Source organism: Rhinatrema bivittatum, chromosome 1, assembly GCF_901001135.1.
Source record: "Rhinatrema bivittatum chromosome 1, aRhiBiv1.1, whole genome shotgun sequence".
Classification (NCBI taxonomy): domain Eukaryota; kingdom Metazoa; phylum Chordata; class Amphibia; order Gymnophiona; family Rhinatrematidae; genus Rhinatrema; species Rhinatrema bivittatum.
The window spans coordinates 136,668,809-136,693,688 of NC_042615.1; the positions used below are offsets into that span (position 1 = coordinate 136,668,809).

Genomic DNA, 24,880 nt, shown 5'->3' on the forward strand with positions numbered 1-24,880 from the left:
CGAAACCACCCCCTGAGCAGCTGTTAGCACCAAATCATAACCTGCATCTGCCAAGAATGCAGCTCTTGGTTCCAGGTATGGGCCATTCTCACCCAATACCTCCTGAGCCTCCTGGCCACCAAACAACGGCAAGCAGAGATTTGGAGATTCATGGCCACTGCCTCAAAGGCCTGTTTCAAAATCACTGATATCTTCCAATCCTGGGCATCCTTTAAGGCTGAACCTCCTTCCACCAGAACGGAGATACGTTTTGTCACCGCGCAGACCAGGGCATTCACCTTGGGAAATTGGATTTGTTCTCTAGTTTTGGGATCCATAGGTACAAATCTGCTAATGAGTGACCCCCTTTTAAAATTAGCCTCAGGAGAACTCCATTCCAAATCGATCAATTCTTGCACAGCCTTGTGTAGAGGAAAAAACCAGGACACCTTTCAGAAACTATCCACAGGATTCTTCTGCGGATCCTGAGAGCTGCAGGCAAGGCCTCCTCACAACCAAGGGCCTTCAGAGTCTGTAAAATCAAACCTATCTCATCTCTGTGAAAGAGGCGAAGCATTGTCCTGTGCATCTGGGGGAATCTCCTCCTCCTTCAAAACACCTTGTCGGGATCCCCCATCAAGGATCCCAACTCTTCCCAGGAGGCTCCTGAAAGGATCTGTGTCATCTTCTCCCCCAGCACGCTGTGCCCTTCTCTTTGTAGGGGATGAGGCCTCCTTTGACCACTTCCACGATCCTGAATGAGGAGACCGCTGATGCGGGCGATCCCGAGACTCCACCTGGGACCGTTCCTGCCCCTTACAAAAAGCCTGCAGGACTTTTAAAAAATTCTACCCATGATACGGTGGAAAGTTCCATTCCCTGAGAAGGCAAAGCCCCTTCCGGGCTCACCCCCATGGGAATTGGCAGGAGAAGGGGGCAGGGAAGACTCCTTATCTCCCCCCCCCCCCCCCCGGTGAGGAGCTTTTTGACAAACTTCCCTCCTGTGAACCTGGAGCTCCTGAAGTCCCTGCAGAGACATCCCCTTTGAGCCTCCACGAATTTCTGACAAATGCTTAGCAATCTCCTGGGGCTAATTATCCACATATGACAGGCAAAGCAGACACGCAACCTTTTCTCTCGCTGCTCTCCCAACACCAACTGTCCCCTGTGCGCGCCTCAGCAGCAGTGCTGCAAACTCAAAATGGCGCCTGCCACATGCTTTCACACTCCAGCCAGCTCCAAAATTAGCCTTTCAGCCCCTGCTCACAACGCAGATTGCAGTGACATTTTACTCCTGCCCCTCCTCGGGGCTTGATCACTGCTGCTGTCTCTGCCAACATGGCGCTTTTTTATTTTTAAATAAACTTTATTCGCCGCGCTGAAACTGCCAAACACCAAAAAAAACCGGGGCAAGGAACAGGCAGAGGAGACGAGGACAAAACAGAGGAGAGGAAAAGAGACAAATTAACAGTGCTGAGCCCAAGGCTCCCTTACCCTACCACACTCTCCCTATAGGAACTCTCCCTCTGGCAGGAGGGCTAGGGCACTAGCCTTCACACCTCACTCTTGTCCTGAGATATCAGACACTCAACTGAGGGAGACACTCAACTGAGGGAGACACTCAACTGAGGGAGACACTCAACTGAGGGAGGGAGCAACTGCTATCACCTCAAGAGGTCAGAACTTCCTGTTCAATCCTAGCAGGCCGAAGACCACAAGCAAGGATGCATGTCCACCATTTGCTGGAGACTGAGAAATACTGGCTGTCCGATGTCTGTGATGTGCTATATGAGAGGGAATTCAGCGAATCAGTCTCCATCTGCTGGTTGGCATGCACAACCCACTGGTGTGGACTAGCTTCTCCGGATGGAAAGGAAAATTGGTTCTTACCTGCTAATTTTTGTTCCTGTAGTACCACGGATCAGTCCAGACAGTGGGTTAAGCCTCCTGTCCAGCAGATGAAGATAGAGAAAAAACTAAAGGGTATCCTATATTAGGACAGTGCTCACCCTTCATCCTTTCAGTATTTCTCTATCTCCAGCAGATGCAGATAGTAGACCCTGCGGCTCCCCTCTAGACAGCTAAATTGTTTGGAAAGTCTAATTTTCTCCCTCTTTCTGTCTTATTTGGATCAAGCAAGTACTTAATTTCTATTTTCAGTTTTCAAAAAAAAAAAAAAAAAAAAAATCTTAGAAGTTTTCATTTTTGGTAGGCAGCAACAGTGTTTGCCCCTCGCTGTCCAGATGTAAGGCTACCTCACTAGAGATTTCTTCTTATTCTAATGCTGTTGGTTTTTATAAAGTTAATAGGGATGTCAGCTTGCGCCTCTCTCCCTCTCTTGGAAAATGGAGCATAAACCAATGCTGGACTGTTCCAGGCTGCTTAGCCCTCAGCTAGGGTGCACAGTTTTCAAGACAGGTTACCATCAAGCTTTTTTCTATCAATTTTTGAAAAGATCATCCAGTCAGATCCTCATTCCTGGATAATAGCTAGGGTTGCCCTTTCCATGGCAATAAAATTGTTCTTTTAAATATACTTAGATCAGTACATGATTTTCTTGCCCATGGCAATGAAGTGGATTAGTTCCAACAGTTATATTCACCCTATAGAAAACTGGGTTCCTTTAATTGGACCAAGAGAAGAAAAAATTATCTAGAGACGCTGCTCTACCTGGGATTTCTGAGATCTCCAGAAGTTCAATTACAGCACCTTTAGCCAATTCTTTCATCTACTGATCCAATGAAAGATATCACAACCAGGACAGACTCCACTGCATGGATTGGTTATTTTTAAAGTAGGGATATACTACCTGGTCGAAGAGCTACATTCATACACTGCAACAGAGCTTCAGATGCATTAGTGCAAGCCTCAATGCCCCGGGACGAGGCCAGATCGCCGTCCTGAAGGGCCTTGATATGCCCTTTTGATAAATCCATATGGTTCTGAAAAATCAGAATACAAGCACAGTACTGACCACAATGCACTTGTAAAAAGGCAGAACATTACCATGTCTCAGGATGTCAAATTTTAATCAAGTGTTAGGATGCTATGCATACGAATTGCATCAGCTTACCTAAAGCTATAATATTGGCTACAATCCTGAAAATATGCACGACTGGTTCCTTACTGCTACTGATTCAACATTTGATCTTCTGCCGAAGACTCCTTTCTTTTCCAACCTAATACATTTTCTTATACTTCCCACATTTTAGAATACGAGATATTTTCCCTTTTAACTGCCCTCTCTCTAACAGTTCACTGATCAGCTATTTCTGCTGTATACACATTTCACATATATTCAAGTGATCCCTATCTTGGGTTCTGCGATAGCTGTGTCCTCATTTACATAGATTCACCTTAGTGGGCATGAATTCACACCCAAATACTTTTCCAGAAATGAAATAAAGATCAAAATGAATAAGAGAAATCTTAATGATTTAGTAGTTTTAACTGGGGAATTACTTACAATGCATTTCAAAACAATAGTATTAGCAAGATTCTAAGTCTGAAAAACATTCCAGATTTTCACATTTTAATACATTCTGGTGTTTTTACAAGTCCAAGTATTTTAGAAAAACCTTTTAGATTTTATTTAAGAAAGTCTTATATGTTAAAAATGCACCCAACCTCCGATTCTGGAGGATGCATCTCCCTCCCCAGAACCCTTCCTGCTATCTGGTTCCTGTATCTCCTTTGTTCACTGTCCTCCTTTCTTCATGATTTTCTTCTCCTAATCTTTACGTCCAGACTACCTCCCAAGTCCCCGTCTGTACCTTCTGTGATCGTCAAGAGTTGCCGTTTCAACACATAGTCCTCCCTTTCCTAACAGTTATCATCATTGCTCCACTCCCTGAGGCACTGAGCAAGGGACATTTTGCCTGGATCCCCAGATGGGGAGGAAGCTGAACCTGGTCCTATCAGTGCCAAGAGTTCAAAGCAGCCACAGAACCAGCAGCCAAGTAGTAGAGAACCAACTGAGTTTTGTTTTCTTTTGCAATTTACATCTATAGGCATTGAAGAGGGTTGAACAAGTTGATCTCAATCGTCTCTGTTATCACTTTTCTATGGTACTATTCAAATTCTGGATATTTAGGACAACACTGTAGCTTATTAAAAACAAACACTTATCTGCCCAGTAATTACTAGCCCTAGTTTATGGACAGTCTGGCCATTTCAAGTAAGTAACCTCGTTTTGTCTCACTGCATGTATACACTAATGGAAATACAAAGCAAAAATTTAATGTTACTTTATTTACTAAAAATTAATTTTAAATGTCATTTTGAGTATTTGAATTTCAGGTGTCCATGCATCTGGGCATAAATCAAAAAGTTAATTATTTAGGTGAAAAAAAAATATGCAACAAAACCAGTATAAAAGCTCTTAGTTATTTAAAAAAAAAAAAAAAAAAAAAAACCCAAACACACCACACTTTCATGATTACCCTTTTTTATGACCATAAATGTAGAAAATGAAAAAAAACTTGATCCAACTCAATGTTTCAAATTAAAGTTTTCTGATTGGTGATTTAAATCAACCCCTTCCTGGTGCCATGTCTTCATTCACTGTCATACTTACAACAAGGAATTCAATCTCCGAGAGCAGCTTGCCATTGTTTGTGTTGCTAAGCTGGATGAGATGATTGCTTTCGGAGATCTGATCCATCTGCTCTTTTACACTCTGTAGCATCTCCTCATAGCTGCTCAGCTTCAGCTCGATCTGGTCCACCTCCTTCAAGGCCTCATCCAAGAGCTGCATGAGGATGTTCACCTGTTTCTCAGAGGCCATGATGGACTGGATGTTGGCCTACAGAGAAAACGCTGAATTATTGTGCACCCAACCAGAATATGATCCTTTATCATTTCAATAAAACTAACAAAGCTTTTCATATTTTCTAAGTAGGGTTCCAGACTATAGCAGAACAAAGTAGTGCAGCAAACACTAAATTGCCTTAAAATGACAAAGGAAGTTTGCAGGAATTATAGCTCAGTTTCAGCCAGTCAGAATATATGGTTATTCTTATACCACTGCACACCCTAAACCAGCAGTAGGCAATGCCAGTCCTGAAGTATCACAAACAGGTCTGGCTTTCAGGATATCCACAATGGATCTGCATGATGCATTTTTGCATAAGCTGCCTCCATTGTATGCTGATATACCTCATACACTGTAATTGCTGATGTCCTGAAAACCAGACCTGTTTGTGGTACTCCAGAACCAGAGTTACCCAACGCTGCCCTAAAATGTGCTACTGCACACTGGAACACTTTACACATTTTGCATTAATTCCAAAGCCATCAAATGTCCAGGCTACAGAATACATGTATAATGCCATATTTAAAAGAAATGAAAAGCTCATATACCTAGCTTACTGTAGGCCACTGTACTGCACAATACTGGATATTCAATATTTCCTGTACTTTTTTTACAATGAAACATTGAGCAGCTTCTATTTTAATCAGCAGTTGATAACAAGGATTAATCTGGATATACATATGGTTTAATGGAGGACATTATTCCGTGGTAGCTCCCTGGTAGAATACATACCCCATCCAGCACCTGCAGCTCTCTGGACAACTTCTCTGCAAAGGCTTCTGCATTTGAGATGGCGTATTCACAACCTTCCATCATTATTTCGATATCCTGCTCCTCCCGGGCATTCAGCTCTTGGTACTCATCTACAGCCTCCTCGTCTCCTCCTGCTACACTCTGATTTTCACCACTCGGAACAGACTCTTAAATAAGGGGATATAGTCACAATAAGTTCATTTGCTAAGTTATCAGAAAGGTGGACTAATCTATTGTAAAGGACATCAGATGAATGCAGTTCTGGATGTGAAAGCTAAGAACACAATGAGTGAATATAAATGCAGGCTATCAAAATGACTGTGCATGCACTCTCAATGTTCCCTCTGAACCCTAGGGATCTAATACATTTTTCCATATATACAACATAGGAGAACTTGGTGGCAGAAATCTCATAGTCATTTGCAGATGAAAGCTGGCAGGCAAATAATTTTTGTTGTTGTAGGTATTATCAAAGAATGCCTTTTCCAATATGTTTGTGTTCTTTTCGTTACACTTAGAGGTCACTATTCAAAAAACCCCTAAAATGACTAACTCATCTGGCTAAAGTTAGACGGGTAAATTATACTAGATATTCAATGGGATACATGTCCCTAAATAAAATTATCCGGCTACCTTTAGCCCGACAACTTTAAAGCTAACGGGCTATTTCTGAATATTGGCAGTTAGGTTTAAAGTTATCCTGCTAAAGGTAGCTGGGTAACTAAGATTAACAGGTTATCTTCAAATGAATATAACTGGTGAACATAAGAACATAAGAAATTGCCTTGCTGGGTCAGACCAAGGGTCCATCAAGCCCAGCATCCTGTTTCCAACAGAGGCCAATCCAGGCCACAAGAACCTGGCAATTACCCAAACACCAAGAAGATCCCATGTTACTGATGCAATTAATAGCAGTGGCTATTCCCTAAATAAACTTGATTAATAGCCGTTAATGGACTTCTTCTCCAAGAACTTATACAAACCTTTTTTGAACCCAGCTACACTGTTAAAAAAAAAAAAAAAAAAAAAGAAAATGGTGCTGAGCACACATTTTAACTTGGAGGACAGGGAAGTTTCTTGGACATGATTTATGCTCACAAAAATCATGTTTTGTGCACATAAGTCCTTTATGCACACAAAACAAACAAAATCGTGTCTTCTGCTCATCAAAGCCTTTTAGGGGCACTCATGATTTGTGCTCGTTTTGTATGCATAAAATACGCTTTCCATGCCCAAAAATACTTTCGGGGCAGATTTTCTGTGCATAAATCCTGACCACAGACTGCGGCATCAGAATTCCTGCTTCCGACCAGCTTTACTCCACTTCTGCCCAGGAGTCAAATTTCCAGCGCTAAGAACACCTGAGTGAAACCAGCGCACCTGGTCTGCATTAGGGGGCGAGAGTTAATGCCTTCATTAGCACGGGATTTCCACACAGGAGTGCTAAGCAAAACAATTTTATGCGCACTCTAAGGAGTAAAGTTTGCACACAATGTGCACAGAACTGTGGGTAAAATTGTGTGTTCTGCCAAGCGCATCTTATTATATCCGGCCCTAAGTCAATAACATTTGTTTTCAATCTTTGCTTTAGGAGTATTGCTGATGCTTCTCTGGCTTACCTAAAAATACTACAAAGGCATGCTATTCATAAAATCTATTGAAACAATGTGGGGACGCACAAACTGGGCCATGCAGGTAAAGGGAGTGGCAGGTAAAGGTCTGAATGGAGGGGGGGAACACTGCTTAAGGGCTCTGGCTGGCCTGAAAACCAATGCAAGAATGTGTTTTTCCTGCTTTTCTTAATATTCCTTTGCATCTATCCTAAACTTCTGAAACCGATTCAACCAACTTACTCTTACCAGTGCATAATTATCATGCACTGCTTTTAGCTTACTCTCTAATCTAAAGGCAGAAAAGGCTTAGATCATTCTGCGGTGGTTTGGAAAATTCTGGGACACGTTTGTCTAAATTGCATATCGTTATGCAATACTTACTAGGCACACATAGGAAACAATTTGATGGAATAAAATGGTGTTGAGATGCTGTAAGTAGATGTAGTGAAATCGCTAGAGTTCAGTTCCTCAGGCCTTCGGTCTACAGCTTATCTCAGAGAGACAGTGAGTGCTGAGTGATAGCCCAATAACAGACCTCTGCTCCTCTGCCTGGTATCAGGCTGGAAGCTTCCAGATTAAATATCTAGCTCCTAGATCAGAGCTTTCCAAACTGTGTGTCGGGACACGTTAGTGTGTCGCCTGCAGTGTGCAGGTGTGTCGCGCAAGCCCGGTCAACTGTGATGCGAGTTTGGGCTTTTTTTTTTTCTAGAGATTCACTTTTTTTTTTTTCGGTTTATGGGTTGCTTATTATTGGGTGATTTTTGCTGTCAATCGCGTTTTTTTGGGGGGCTTGGTGGGTGGAACGAGCCCAGCCATCCTTGCATTGGCTGCTGCTGCCGATGAGGCCTGGCCATGAGGAGTACTGACTGCAAGCAGCAGTGTCTGGTGATCATGGAAGGGAGTGAAGCACTTAACTGGCAACAATCAAAAAGACGAGGTACATGAGTGTGGGGGCCAAACATGTGCTGGGGGGAGAGAGATGAGTGAGTGGGGGGGAAACATGCTGGGGGGACAGACATGTGCTTGAGGGAGAGAGATATGAGTGTGTGGGGGCCAGACATGTGCTGGGGGGAGGAGAGAGATGAGTGTGTGGGGGACAGACAATTTGTTTTATTGTTTCTCATAAATTATAACAATAACATGAATCTTGGAATATATATTTTTAATATAAATTTAAGGTTTTCATGAGATAGGCTGTATTGTGAAACATTTTATTTATGTATATATTTAAGGAAACATACATAAATTGTCGAAATATGTTTCGTTCGTTTAACCTTTAACCTCTGGTTTACTAGTAGACTGAATTACCGTGTCGTGAAATTATGTTTGTCTAAAAAGTGTGTCACCAACATGAAAAGTTTGGAAAGCTCTGTCCTAGATCATCAGGGCCTAAAAACAAAGTCTCAATACCAACGTCAAGAAATCGCTAGAGTTCAGTTCCTCAGGCCTCTACAGCATATCTCAGAGACACAGTAAGTACTTAACTCTGTGTGGGGAAGGAAGGCATGCTGGGGATTCTAGAACCAGAAAAACAGACCTGACAAAATCCCACTCTTGATACAAGACTGGCTCTGGGGTTTTGATTAAATGTAGTTTAAGATGTTAAGGGAAGGGTTTGCAGCTGCTGAAGTCTGTGCAATATAAAAGTATATTTGTGTTGCCTGTGGAATTGGACCATGTGAACTTAATCTGTCTCCTACAAATCAACAGGTTTTGTTAGAACACCACTATATGCAGTACTCTGAACTCACTACATCAGTACTCAGCCTGTTTAGTCAAATCCAGGAGCCAGTCGTGTACAGAGGGGCACAATCAACCCTGACCAGTGCGGACAGCACCTCAGGTGCTCCACCACACCCGCTGTTTGACTGCATACTACACAGGGCCCAGTAACCCAGAAGGGGTTTAGAACCCAGCCATTCAACAAGGGGGTCACACTTCTCTCTTCTCCTCCTCCTAACAATCTTTTCCTTTCTTCATCTGCCTCCCTCCCATTGTTCTCCTCAATCCTCTCCGTTCTGTTCTTTCCCTCCTGTTTATATCTTCTCCATTGCACTTTGTCCTCTTCTAGTATTTCTTTCTCTCCTTCATTCCTCTGTACCCCTGTTCTCTCCTACACAGTAACATAGTGATGATGGCAGAAAAAGACCAAATGGTCCATCCGATCTGCCCAGCAAGTTTCATATGGTAGTGGCCGTCGCTCCATGCAGGTTACCCCTATGTCTCTGGGTAGCAGCTGCCGCTCTATGTTGAGGATGGTAATATTTACAATCAGACAATGCAGCTTGGCCATAGAAGCAGTCCTGTGCTTTTTTTCCCCCTGATGTCTGCGTATCAGTATCCTGGACCGTAAAAGTCAGGGCCCAGTGCCGGCTCTTGCCTGAATCTAATTCCCCTTCTTCCCTACCCTCATCTTCCACGCCAGTCTCCTGGTACATTAGTCTCCTAACTCTGAAGGGTAACCTGCTTTAGCATCCCCTTGCTGCCCTATTTTACTAACTCCCAGTGGTAAAGTCATCCTCCCCCCCCCGCACCCTGCACATTCCCAGCCGATACCACAGCAGGGTCATGTGCTACAGACTTCAGCAACAGATGCAGAGGGATCGGGGCACGGCAGTTCAGAGGTATTGAGCCGGAGATGGAATTGATGGCAGCAGGAGTTGGGGAGGATGTAACAGGCAGCTGCAGTCAGGTCAATGCAGAAGCTGAATGTTGAGGGAGAAGGACCAGCAACTGACATGGAGGAGTAACCTAGCAGTTAGAACAGTCTACTGAGAACTAGAGAAGCCAGTGTTCAAATTCCACTTACACTCTTTGTGAGCTTCGGCAAATCAATTCACCTTCCACTGCCTCAGAAACAAACAGATTGCAAGTCCTCTGGGGCACAGACCTACTTAATGTACTTGACTGTCACTTGCCTTGAGCTTAGATTTGAAAAGTTGAATAATTAAATCTAGAATCCAAATCAAAGGTGTGTGGGAGGAATGGGCAGGATGGCTGAGACAATGGCGGTGACAGCCACCAGGGAGACTACAACAGTGCAGAAAGAGCACAGGCTAGAACTTCATGCTGCAAAGCAGCAGGTATTAAGTGATATAGTCCTGACGATTAGGGCAGCCATGAGGTAGGAGAAGGGATGGGCGCAGGCAGAAAAGGCAAGCTCCTGCTTCTGCAGACATGGGAAGATGAAGGCACGAGCGAAGGGTGATGGCACCAGGACCAGATTCCCTGATTCCATGGCAGAGGATAAATTCTGTGGCAGTCACCATAGTCCTTTCCCTGACGAGCCCCATCAGGCAGAGGGAAGTAAATTGAGGGGTGCATTTAGTTTTCATTTTATATTTTAAATATAGAGTACAACACAATTTTGCTATAATCTATTATGAAGAACTATCACGGTGGACCATATGGGCTGCTTCTTTAATTCAGCTTAATAATCCAAAAAGCCATCTGCCAATTTCTTGGTCCTACTGCTTCTTTTTGGTCTCTCTTGGATTTCCTTTCTATTGCTCTAAGACATTTTATTTCTTATATTGTTTATTCCAGGGAGGGTGGTAAAGGCAAACACAAATTCAAGAAAGCTTAGGACAAGCAACGAGGATCCCTAGTTGTGAAGAAGTGAAGGGAAAGCCATAGATCAACTAGGGGTCTATAACACTGGAAAAAGAAGAAAGCTTGGCAGACTAGATGGGCTTTATACTTCTTATCTGCCGTTGGATTCCACTTCAGGCCATACTCTGTTCTTAAATGTTGGCAATTAAGGGGTCTCCTTGCACCGTCCATATATTGGTGGGATATCTCCAGGCTCAGCAGTGCAGTGCCCAGATTTATTTAGAATTAGCATGATGGAGGATTTAAAAAAACAAACCAAAAAAAAACTTCACACATCAATCTCTCTGCAGGTAAAAATAAAAAACGACAAGGGAGGATCTTCCTTAACTTCCAATTGATTCATGTAGAAATAGTTTATTGCTACTATGGCTACTTTAACAAAAACAAAAAAAACCACTGGCATGAAAAAGGGACATGTGTTTTACATATTAGCTGACATTCTTTAATAATAATTAGGATGACTCCTACAACAGACACAAGAAGGTGATCAAGTCCTAAGCTGAAGATTATTAAAATACATTCCGAATTACAGAGGAGAAAAGAAGTCACCCACCTTCTGAAACTTTAGGTAGTTCTGGAGAGTAAAGTACAGAAAGAGAGCAGAGGGAAGTAAGCAACAGAGGATTAAAGCTGGCTTCTGAAATCGCACAGTGCTTCAAAGGTTTCACTAACCACAACGACAATGCTGTTACGGGCCTGATTTCTGAAAGGTTTTCTCCCATTCTGTGCCAACAGAACAAACTTTTATTAACTCACATCTTCGAGGCATTATATTGTTAAATTGTGCCTTAATACTTTATCCTGATCATGTGTCAGGGGGGCACCTATATTTCTTTCAGAACAGAAATAGCTTAAAGGCCCGTCTTGAGAGAAAATGTTTCATCATCAGATTCTGGTGGCTTGGGAAACCATCTAGCAACTCAAACAAAAATAAGATACCAAGAAAAATATAAGAAAAGTTATTTTATTTGCACATCAATTTGATTTTTGTAAATTCAAGAAATGTGAGCTTGGGTTTTACACAAGGCTCCTTAACAACGTATCTGTCGGTGACTGGCACCATGAGTCACGCAATTCTGACCGGAGAGTAGAAGCTTCCCAGAATGTCAGCTCATCAGCAGTTTAGTTACCAAAGGAAAAAACACAACAGCACAGGATTCAGACAGACACAGATAAAGCAACCCCCATCTCTGGTAATACACACTCAAACAGCACTGAAAAGTGAGCTCAGCCATCACAGCGTGGTGGGAAAAATATGTCTCAATACATGCTCAATCCCACCATCATTTGCTGCAACTTTTCTCTGCGTCATCGACCATGCTCATAGAACCACAGACATCGTGAAGGTCTCTTAAAGTCCTACAGAGGTTGGCATATAACTTTCAAGGGTTTTCTAAGTGGCTGCTGTGTATAAAAACAAAACAATTAAATCATAATTGCTTAATCTACGTGGAATGATCAGGACAAGTCGCTGTGCTGTCCTGCAACATGTCTGAATAGATCCCCTCTACCATAGGAAACCCGAGCTGCAGAAGAACAGGAACGCCATGAGCAGAATTTAAAATAAAAATGCCAATACTTTTTTTTTTTTTTTTTTTTAATTAAATCCTGAATGTATGACTGAAGGGAGTGAAACATTTTCAAAAAGTCAGAGGTTAATCACATTTAAAGTGCTGTGGCTTATAAGAATGTTTTTGTAGCTTGGCTTTAATATCTAAATGTGTTCCCAGAACTGTGCTGTCTACAACATAAAGTCACTTTGTTCTGCACGGTGCAGGCAAAATAAAGCTATAACAATGGGTGGCTATTCTATACAGGTTCCCTGTTAAATTAATCTGTGGAATCAAAATCCAATTCACCTTACAAGGTTTAATCAATCCTATCTCTATGCCTTAGACATCAAATGTGTTTGTTTTAAATCTGCTTTATTTTGCAGCTGGGGTCTAGTAGGCAAACTTCAAGAAAGAAGTCCATGTTTCAGTTAGTGCATAATGGGCATTGGAAACCTATGGTGCTCACGTAAAGTAATGTATCTTAAATTTTAAGAAGTATCCTCTGTGAATTATGCAGAATTTCACATGTGCACCTGACATGTGCTAAGGCTATCAATGAATCACTTTGCAGAAAACAAAATGTAAAGCAGTCCCTCAGCAACTTCCCCAACTGGCTGAAAGCAATCACAAGTGGCCACCACTCAATGCACCCAACCAGGTCATCCTAGCTGTACCACAAATGACCTCACACCACCTTAGGAAGCAAGCAGACCCACAAAATGTTAATAGCACTGCTGTTCCCAGCTATCTGGGGGATGTTTAAAGCATTTCAACAAATGACAGTATCATTTTTAATTTAAGGGTGAGTGTTAGTTTCATACACACACATACACACTGCAAGCACCAACACAAACAGAGTTGATATTTATACAAAACTACTAGAAAAGGACAAACACCTGAAATTTGAAAATATGGCACAATTAAAAAGAAATGGGTCGCAATGTGAGAAAAAAAAGAAAAAGGTATTCTGGGGATACCCTAGTGACAGTGCCACACACTGCCACGCAAAGGACTTGGGTCAGGTCTTCTATTTTCTGGACTGACCGAGGCTGGGGATACTGCTGAGGGCATCCCAGCCATCGCACAACAGCGACACCCAGTGGTCGAGCTTAGGACCAACGATTGCAGAGGTTCAGAAGGAGACCTGGGGCATGGCCCCCTGGCGAGGAGTTAGCACTACAATTAAGGGCTAAGTGAGCTTACAGAGGGGATATAAAATTGAAGAAAAACTCCAGGCTGCGGCAAAGGAAGGCCGAAGGTGCCATAGCTCAGAGGCTGGCGCTGATTGAACTGGAAGTCCAAAAGGAGCAGGAAGAAATTGCTGAGCAAAAAAGAAAACCAAAAAAAAAGTGTTTCCAAATGGTTTCTTTATGCACATTTTTTTCTTAGATTGCCAACACTGCATGCATACTGGCACTACCAACAGACAAACTGAGGCGACATCTACTAATTCAAAAAACAAGGCATAGCTACTGCAAATGAACACCTGCCAAAGAAGCAAGGCCATGGCACACAGGCTCCTCCTGAGCACCACAAGGACATGAAACAAAGCCTTTGAAACAAAATCCTTAAAGGACAGGCAGATCACAAAAACCAAACAGCTTCTAGAGCACAAACTGCAAGCATGCAGCACAACGTTTACCTGGCACATGCATTACATTGCTTTATGGCAAACCGATTCTTCTAGCTGGCATGCCCCACCAAATATTTACCAATGTAACATCCTTTACGTCAAGCGGAAGGACTTACCTTCTAAAAGCTGGGCGCTAACATTTGCAAAATCTATTTTCTTCCGCAGATATCTCTGGTTCAGTTTCCAGATACATGAAATGAAGGTATTCTTTTCAGCTGTGCTACTGGCAACCCATTTGTATACTTTCTCAAAATGTAAATCAAATTCAGGGTTTTCCTAGAGAAGAAAAAGGAAAAAACAATTATCTTCAGGCAAACTATCTACTGAATTGTTTTGTCACAATATTCACTTTCTCTCTTCCTTACAGCAGATCTTCTCAAGCTCTTCCAACCTACAGCTTCCATTTACATTTTGGTGCTGGGAGGTGACCAGCAAACTAGAGCTGGACCTTGTACATGGGGCTGTCGCATCACAGACTGGGAGCATGCGAGCCTGAAAAAGAAGGGATGCATTGAAAGGAGCCCTTGCCCAGGGACTGCCAACATTTTCCCCTCAGCTCCTCAAGTCAAAGACTTCAAGCAGTGAAATACAGCCACGGTGCTCTCAGTTCCTTGTGTGATGCAAAGTCCTGAAGGTCTCCAACAAGAAGCATTCACGTACAGTGGAGTGATACAGGGCTTGGAATGAAAGCAGCACTATGGAGTCTTTTGTCTTTCCCAGTGTCCTTGGCCTAGATTTAAAACAAATTTAAGGAAGTGTTTTTTCAGTCCATGCACAATTAAGCCGTGGAATATGTTGCTGGAGAATGTAGTCAAAGCCAATAGCATAGCTAGATGGAAAAAAAACCAAAAAACGAGTTTTGACAAGTTTCTGGAGGACAGTTCCATTAACAATGTTAGATAGGTAGCCTTGGTGATCATCAAGATTTACTTCTGGAAGTGAGAAATGGGAAAGAGTTCCCCATTAAGATCTGTCAGGTACTTCCAACTGATCCAGACTGGCCACTGTTTGAGACACAATATGGAGTTTAATGGACCACTGGTTGAACCCATCATGGTACTTCATACATTTTTACGTCTACAGCAAGCATGACCTTTAGCAAACCCCTCCCGGAATCTCAGTGGCAATAATGTCAAAAGGGAATCATGGCAAGCATTTAGGTTAATGTAGAAAAGCTGACAGAAGTGAACCATAACAATGAATACCCTTCCTTGCCCTATGCAGCTGCTGAAAAGAAAATGACTGCAAAGATCATCTAGTCTGCCCATTCCTGATGCAACACAGCAGAGCCTACCCAACCTCAGGCTTTTCCCTCACATCCTAAGATGCTATAAAGCTTATCCCATTCCTTCTTTTGGACTCCACCACCTTCCCTGGGAGGCTGTTCCATGCATCCATTGCCCTTCCTGAATATTTTCTTATGTTACTCCTGAGTCTTAGCCGCCCCACACACACACACAAGTCAGCCTCATAGCAAGACTTCTTGTTCTATAGCAGGACTTCCCAAACGTTTGAACAATGTGACTCCATTTTAGCACTTGAAAATTCACATGACCCCCAAAGGAAGACCAAAACAAATTACCAGAGGTGTGGTTCCATTCCAACAATCATTCCATCTTACCCTTCTCACACTCCAGCTGATCACCTCTTTCAACCTCCATCCTCTTCAGAGGAACTCCTCTTTTAATCCCTTCCCCTCCAATGGACCTCCTCTCTCAGCCTCTACTACTCTCACGTCCCTAGCCCATCCCCTCTCTCTCACTCTCTTCAGCCATTTTTGCATCTCCTGGCTCTTCCTCTCTCACCTCCACGATGTTTGAATATCCCTCAACTGATCCTCTGTCATCCTCTCCTTCTCACCCCAACCCGCATTCCCTCACAGTGCTGCCATTTGAGGCACTTTTGACCCCAGCTTAAGGTTTTGTAACCCCATTTGGGGTCTTGACCCATAGTTTGGGAAGCCCTGTTCTATAGCTTCATTTCCACTGAAAAAATGTTCACTTTGAAATACTTTAAAGACATAAATAATGCACACAATTTCTATCATATATCCTCTCATCTCTTCTAGGGCAGCAATTCTTAAACCTGTCCTCAGGAAATTGAGTTTTCAGGATATCAAAAAAGAATATGCATGACATATCAGAAAACAGCTTAGGAAGGGCGTGCAAAAGGTATCTGCATATTCATTTATAGACATCCTGAAAACCCCTGAGGACAGGTCTAGGAACCACTGTTCTAGAGCAGTAATTCTCAACCAGTGTGTCACCTAGCACCAGCTGGTGTGTCGCGGGCTTTCCAGTCTCCCACTGGCCTGGTTGCTTCTCTCCCCTCTTCCTTTCACCCCATCAAGAAGCAGATAATTCTTCCACTAACGCTGCTGCACATTCTGATCAGCACATTCAAGCCTGGGAGGGAATGGCAGCAGCATTAGTGGAAGTTAATAGCCAACATGGCCTTTTCTTCTAGCCCCCACAACCCAGAAAAGAAAGTGGAAGAAGAAAAGGCCATGCTACATTCAAACGTAGCGGCAGCATCGGCCTGGAGCTGCAGCTAGCAACCGCAATAGGAACAGTGCAAGCTGGAGCAAATCAAGGATCAGCCTTAGGAGAGAGGGAATGGGGTGATATGCACAGTGCTGGAAGATGGGCCTCCTCACTGGCTGCTCACTTTTTGTTTTACCCCTACCTACCATGCACCCTCCGATCCTCCTTTTCTTTTTGGCAGAATCAGAGCAAGCCACAGAGTCGGTGGTGGCATGTCCCAACCAGCAGTATCCAACCCAGGGCTCTGAAAGTTTGGCAGAGTTTCCATGAAAGTAAGTTGCAACTTTTCCCTGGGAACAGGGAGCAGGGAAGCAACAGGGGAAGGTGAGGATTTATCCCCTTGAAAAATCTCACCTTTCTGGACAGCAATTAAGAACATGCCTTACTGGGTCAGACCAAGGGTCCATCAAGCCCAGCATCATGTTTTCAACAGTGGCCAATCCAGGCCATAAGGACCTGGCAAGTACCCAAAAACTAAGTCTATTCCATGTTACCGTTGCTAGTAATAGCGGTGGCTATTTTCTAAGTCAACTTAATTAATAGCAGGTAATGGACTTCTCCTCCAAGAACTTATCCAATCCTTTTTTAAACACAGCTATACTAACTGCACTAACCACATCCTCTGGCAACAAATTCCAGAGTTTAATTGTGCGTTGAGTGAAAAAGAACTTTCTCAGATTAGTTTTAAATGTGCTACATGCTAACTTCATGGAGTGCCCCCTAGTCTTTCTATTATCCAAAAGAGTAAATAACTGATTCACATTAACCCGTTCTAGACCTCTCATGATTTTAAACACCTCTAACATATCCCCCTCAGCCATCTCTTCTCCAAGCTAAAAAGTCCTAACCTCTTTAGTCTTTCCTCATAGGGAAGCTGTTCCATTCCCTTTATCATTTTGGTCGCCCTTCTCTATACCTTCTCCATCGCAACTATATCTTTTTTGAGATGCGGTGACCGGAATTGTACACAGTATTCAAGGTGCGGTCATCATGGAGCAATACAGAGGCATTATGACATTTTCCGTTTTATTCACCATTCCCTTTCTAATAATTCCCAACATTGTTTGCTTTTTTGACTGCCGCAGCACACTGAACCGATGATTTCAATGTGTTATCCACTATGACGCCTAGATCTCTTTCTTGGGTGGTAGCTCCTAATATGGACCCTAACATTGTGTAACTATAGCATGGGTTATTTTTCCCTATATGCATCACCTTGCACTTATCCACATTAAATTTCATCTGCCATTTGGATGCCCAATTTTCCAGTCTCAGACCTTCTGTCTTCCTGCAATTTATCACAATCTGATTGTGATTTAACTATTCTGAACAATTTTGTATCATCTGCAAATTTGAATACCTTACTTGTCGTATTTCTTTCCAGATCATTTATAAATATATTGAAAAGTACGGGTCCCAATACAGATCCCTGCTCCACTGCCCACTCCCTACCACTGAGAAAATAGTCCATTTAATCCTACTCTGTTTCCTGTCTTTTAGCCAGTTTGTAATCCACGAAAGAACATCGCCACCTATCCCATGACTTCTTACTTTTCCTAGAAGCCTCTCATGAGGAACTTTGTCAAACGCCTTCTGAAAATCCAAATACACTACATCTACCGGTTCACCTTTATCTGCATGTTTATTAACGCCTTCAAAAAAGTGAAGCAGATTTGTGAAGCAAGACTTGCCTTGGGTAAAGCCATGCTGGCTTTGTTCTATTAAACCAATTGATCACCTATTTTACGTCCCCAGGTCCTGAGACTGCAGGCGACGAAGTCCCTGTTACAGGTTCTGGCGGAAGTGTTCCAGTCTTGCAAAGGGAAGAGGTTTCCCTCGGCCCCCATGCTCCCCTCCCATCCACTGGTACTTAGACGTGATTCCTCCCAGCTAGTCAAAGAGGCACAGGAAAATGAAGTCCAGCTGTCCGTGCAGGAGGAGCCATGGAGGTATCAGCTTTCAGCTTATCTCTTCAGCTTTTGGATGTGGTTCTCATAATGGTGGACACACTGCAATGAATTTTCCATTCTTCTGCGATTACTGGGTCAGAAACGGCTGCGGTTGCTACCGATTCTGGATCTTCAGGCCAGCTGCTATTGGGTGAGTTCCCTTAGCTTTTAGAAAAACCGGCAGAGTTTATGCTGGATTCTCTATGGCAGCTTATGGCTAAGTTTGGCCAAGTTTTGACTGTTTCGGCTAAGAAATTGCACTCTTTTGCTGCTAAACTGGAACCTAAGGTTTCTCAGCACAAACAAGAGAATAAGGTTGCTGCCCTTAAAACAGGATCTGGAAAGAATCACCAGGGTCCAATCTACCATGATTCAAGAATAGGGAATTCTTTATAGGAGAGTTGAGTCAGAAAATAATTCAAGGCGTCTTAATCTTCAATTTTTTTAAAATTTCCCCAAGATAATTGGAGAGCTCCCGATTATGACTCTTAGAAGATATTTCATGGACATTTTATATATGCCTATAGAGACTATACCTTCAATTAAGAAGGCAACCTTTTTATCATCTTTTCCCCATGCTAATGCTCAAACTAGTCAGGATGTTTCTGATCATCCTACCTCGCTAAATTTATCTCCGTTTTTGGAAATGTCTGGGAATGAGATTATCAAACGTACCACGTTGCTCGTTTTGTTTATAACTGATACAGATTTAAGTAACATTATGTCCTTCTACTTGCGGAACTTGAATGTCAATTTTCATGGTCAGGCTGTGAGAATATACCCAGATCTATCAAGGATTACCCAGGAGAGGAGGAGAGGTTTTCTTGCTCTTAGGCAGGATGTTCTGGCCTTTGGAGCCTCTTTCATCTTGTGCTACTCCTATAAATGTTTTGTTAAATTCCATACAGATAATTATATTTTCTTCTTCCCTTAAGGGAACTTAAGGCCTAGATTCATCATCGAGGTACGTTTTTGCCCACCACAGTGCGGCCGCACTGCACACTATCGTCCCCATAGCACCATGGAAAAAGGTGGTGTTATTTCCTGTGATGCTGTCAGCACCATCCAAACCCCGCTCACACTCCTCCCCTTCCCCTAATTATGATTTCACCGCCTTAATGCAGCTGGTATTACGTGTAGTAGGGAGTTATCACAAGCGATAAAGCCCTAACACACAATATAACGGCCCATCGCACAATAAAGAATGACCCTGTAAGTCCCTCATAGATGCTAGAAGAGCTTTAACATCTTCGCCAATTCCCATTCAGAATCAGCAGGCTTGATTTAATATAGTATAATAATACAGGAGAAGTTCTCTCTTCTCATTAAGGCCTTTCTATTTCATTATATTTTTTGTGGTGTTCTCTTTTTCCTGCTCTCTCTCCCTTATAGGGGGGAAGGGGGTGTAAAATGGAATAATATATTTAGAAGCTTTGTTGTAAACATTTTGTATATATGTTTTTCTTATTATTTTCCATTTCATTTTTATTATTTTCCATTTCCCTTTATATTTAACTTATTACAATGAAATGTATGAAAATATTTGTATCATTTAACATTATTTAGTGTGTATTTCGTGTATTTCATGTAATGTAATGTTATTAATTTATCACATTATTAATCACCTCTATCAGCCAAGTGAAGTGATGTACAAGCATAACTAAAACATTTAAAATACTCAACAATAGCAACATCATATCATCTAAAGCATCATAACTAAAACATTAGAAGCAGGAGATGGACGGGTTCATCTATACCTTTGAAATGTCATAAATTAGTTACCCAATTATTACTGGCTGCTAGATATACAGTTGCCACTTTTTGGAAGTTTAGCCCCAATATAAATCATTGGAGATCCCAGGTGAAAGTTGTGGCTGATTTGGAAAAACTCCGCTAGGCGCTGAAGGGCAGAACTTTAAATATAATTTCATTTGGGATATTTACCATTAGCGTCTTTTTAAATTCTGTATTCACATAAGAACATAAGATATGCCATACTGGGTCAGACCAAGGTTCCATCAAGCCCAGTATCCTGTTTCCAGCAGTGGCCAATCCAAGTCACAAGTACCTGGCAAGTACCCAAACATTAGATAGATCACAAGCTACTATTGCTTATTAACTACCATACTAGCAGTTTATGGATTTAACCTCTAGGAATTTATCCACACCTTTTTTAAACCCAGTTACACTAACTGCTGCAACCACATCCTCTGGCAATGAATTCCAGAGCTTAACTATGCGCTGAGTGAAAAAGAATTTTTTAAACATTTGTTTTAAATGAGCTACTTGCTAACTTCATGGAGTGCCCCCTGGTCCTTCTATTATCTGAGAGCGTGTAAATAACTGATTTACATTAACTTGTTCAAATCCTTTCATGATTTTGTAGACCTTATCATATCCCCCCTCAGTCGTCTCTTCTCCAAACTGAACAGTCCTAAATTCTTTAGCCTTTCCTCAGAGGGCAGCCATTCCATGCCCCTTATTTTGGTCGCACTTCTCTGCACTTTCTCCAGTGCAGCTATAACCTTTTTGAGATGCGGTGACCAGAACTGCACACATGGAGCAATACAGAGGCATTATGGACATCCTCCGATTTATTTTCCCTTCCCTTCTTAATAATTCCTAACATTGTTTGCTTTTTTGATCTCCATAGCACACTGGGCCAACGATTTCAATGTAATATCCACTAGGACATCTAGATCTCTTTCCTAGCTGGTAACTCCTAAGACAGAACTTAACATTGTGTAACTACAGCAAGGGTTATTTTTTCCCCTATATACATCACTTTGCACTTGTTCACATTAAATTCCATCTGTCATTTGGAAGCCCAATCTTCTAGTCTCACAAGATCCTCCTGCAATTCATCACAATCCGCTTGAGATTTAATTACTCTGCATTATTTTGTCTCATCCACAAATTTGATCACCTCACTCATTGTACCTCTTTCCAGATCATTTATAAATATATTACAAAGCACAGGTCCAAGTACAGATCCCTGAGGTACTACACTGTTTACTTTTTTCCACTGTAAAAACTGACCATTTAATCCTACTCTCTGTTTTCTGTCTTTTTTTTTTGAGTAATAATTTTTATTTGGGTATGAATTCACATACAAAGGTACACACGGCATTTGAACAGTATACGTAATGCCCGATCTTACAGTAGAACAGTATATAACTACAACTGATATAGGCTCAGTGAGCCTTAAATGCCTGGTTACATATAACGACTTATAACCCAAAGGAAAAGTTTTTTATTATTTATAACATTCCCCATATATCCCCTGCCCTTCTCTTCATCCCTCCCACCCACCCTCCCAAATAACAAATATCAAATAATAAATGCTGAGGGAAACAAGGTTGAAGGGATGCTTGAAGTGTTACGGACACATTATAGACATCAAATGACCGATTTAAGGTAATGTGTGATACATATACCAGTGAGTGAGTGCTAAGGTTATGTAACCTCATCAAAATTACATGATCTAGCAGGAAACATGAACACACCATCCTGCCTATATAAGAACTATACCCCCAAACCTTAATAAGCTATATGGGCAATATGAGCATTGTTAACATTACTAACAGTATAAAGCACAGGTAGTGAGGCAGGAGAACCTGTGGATATTGAAGTATGATTGGGCTGCTGAGGCTAGGGCTCCCGGGTAGCCAATGCTCCGCAGTATTTTAAGCCGTGGCATGTGATCGCTGTGGTACCAACTGATTTTGCAACAGTTCAGGCAGCGTAGTTATGTAGGGACCCCAGGTCTCCCAAAATTGAGACATTCGTTTGGAAGCTAGCGAAGACCCAGTCAAATGTTCCATTTGCAGTAGGTGATGAAATTGTTGAACCCATACTGACCAGAGGTCCAGTGATTGAACTGTTTTCTGTCTTTTAACAAACTTCCAGTCCACAAAAGGACATCACCTCCTATACCATGACTTTTTTGTTTTCTTAGAAGCCTATCATGCGGGACTTTGTCAAACGCCTTCTGAAAATCCAAATATACCACATTTACTGGTTCACCTCTGTCCACATCTTTATTCACCCCTTCAAAATAAAAAAATGCAGGAGATTTGTGAGGCAAGACTTCCCTTGGGTAAATCCATGCTGGCTGTATCCCATCAAACCATGTCTATCTAAATGTTTTGTGATTTTATTCTTCATAACAGTTTCCACACTTTTTCCTGGCCTTGAAGTCAGGCTCAGTGGTCTATAGTTTCCCAGATCACCCCTGGATCTCTTTTTAAATATTGTGATTGCATTGGCCATCTTCCAATCTTCAGGTATATCAGATGATTTTAATGATAAGTTACAAATTTTTAATAGGTCTGAAATTTAATTTTTTAGTTCGTCCTCTTCAGTTTGTCAATCAGGCCTACCACATCTTCCAGGTTCACCATGATTTGGTTCAGTTGATCTGAATCATCACCCATGAAAACCTTCTCCGGAATGGGTATTTCTCCAATATCCTCTTCAGGAAACACTGAAGCAAATAAATCATTTAATCTTTCCGCGATGGCCTTACTCCATGTGCCCCTTTAACCTCTTGATCATCCAACGGTCCAACTGACTCACTTACAGGCTTTCTGTTTCGGACATATTTTAAAAAGTTTTTATTTTGAGTTTTGCCTCTATGGCCAACTTCTTTTCAAATTTTCTCTTAGCCTGTCTTATCAATGTCTTACATTTGACTTGCCAATACTTATGCTTTATCCTATTTTCTTCTGATAGATCCTTCTTCCAATTTTTGAATGAAGATCTTTTGGCTAAAATAGCCTCTTTCACCTCACTTTTTAACTATGCTGGTAATCATTTTGCCTTCCTTCCACCTTTCTTAATGAATTGAATACATCTGTTCTGTGATTCTAGGTTAGTAGTTTTTTTTTTTGTTTTTGGTTTGTTTTTTTTACAATGTCTATGCCTATTGCATACTTTTTACCTTTGCAGCTGCATCTTTCAGTTTTTTTTCTATTTTTCTCATTTTGTCAAAGTTTCCCTTTAAAAAATTTAGCGCTAGAGCCGTGGATTTACATACTGTCCCCTTCAAGTCATTAATTCAAATTTGATCATATTATGATCACTATTGCCAAGAGGCCCCACCACCGTTGCCTCTCTCACCAAATCCTGTGCAGAATTAGATCATTTTTATTGTATTTTCTTTTTGGATGTCTCTATTTTTTCTACTTTTAAATTGCAACTGTCAAACTTATGACGGATTCTTCTATCGTAATATTTCAAAATACCATCATGTAACTCCGAAGATAGCTCTAGCCTAGTATATATTTTTTCTAGCCATATATGTATTGTACATTCCTTTATCATTATCTCCCTGCCTACTATAATGCCTGCATGGCGTTTACACATTACTGTATGTTCTTGTATGTAAAAACATCTGTAATAAATAGTTATAAAAAAACCCAAAAGCATCAAGTCATTCATACTCCAGTCCTAGAAACCGCACTTTAAATCCATTCCCCAATCATTCTATAAGGCATCTACCTTTCACAGACCAATTTTACCCTACTGGAAAAGTTATTTGAAATAGCCATGCTTTTATAGATTTTATGAACAAATAATCCTTTTTAACCTGGTAATGTCCCAGGTAGTTTATTTCCAAGGGTTGGGGCTATCAATGAGAATGCTCTAAACTCATTCTTTCCAAGCAAGCTTCTTTCACTGAAATACATGCTAAGCGCCCTGGTAAAGAAGTGAGCTATAGATTTTTTATAAATTATAAATAATCCATCTAACTTGACCTCAGTCTGCTCCTTCACAACTAAGGATCCTCTGCTCTTATCCTATGCCTTATTAAATTCTGTTGCAGTCTTGCCACTGGACTACTGTTCCATGCATTTACCACCTTTTCTGTGAAGAAATATTTTCTACTATTACTCCCGAGTCTCATACAATACATGACCTTTCCTTCTAGAAGGTCATTTCCACTTAAAATAAAAACCTCATTTCTCATTCATTATTTGTACTTTTGAGTTATCTGCATTTCTACATAAATGTCCCCCTCGTGCTCTCTCCTCTCCTTTAGATTCTTAAATCTCATTTCATAAGGCTTTTGGTGCAGACTCTGCACTATCATGCAGCGAAACGTTTCTAGCATTATTACACTGGTACCTTAAAGGTTAACCTTGTGTTTATTGCTATGCATTTTATAGCCTGCAATGATGCCAGCACTTGGAAGGGAAGAGAATAATCTCTAGATGTAAGTGCTTAATGATTTCAGTGCTCAATTTCTTTGACACATACATTCCAAGTCTCCAACTAAAACCTCGAGGAAAGAAGATCCCACCAGGGATAATCCATTAATTATCTGCCGTCTCCTTTCTAAAAGCACAGACTAAAAGTGAACCAGTCTGATTCACTCTGTAGTCACAAGTTCATATCTGTCCATCCCTGAAAAACCACCACAGGCGCCAC

General features: G+C 41.6%; 1 protein-coding gene across 3 annotated transcripts in view; it reads right to left on the bottom strand.

The window, feature by feature from the left end:
• Positions 1–24,880, bottom strand: part of EXOC1 (exocyst complex component 1) — a 188,249-nt gene that overhangs the window by 134,937 nt on the left and 28,432 nt on the right. For 2 of the 3 annotated variants that reach the window (XM_029587384.1, XM_029587375.1), the window contains exons 4-7: positions 14,073–14,232; positions 5,525–5,712; positions 4,556–4,783; positions 2,789–2,921 (exon numbers count right to left, since the gene is read on the bottom strand). In XM_029587384.1, coding sequence (XP_029443244.1) covers positions 2,789–2,921; positions 4,556–4,783; positions 5,525–5,712; positions 14,073–14,232 — 709 coding nt within the window. Of the gene's footprint in view, positions 1–2,788; positions 2,922–4,555; positions 4,784–5,524; positions 5,713–11,323; positions 11,345–14,072; positions 14,233–24,880 lie in introns of all 3 variants that reach the window. The other variant, XM_029587366.1, reaches the window with a different exon arrangement.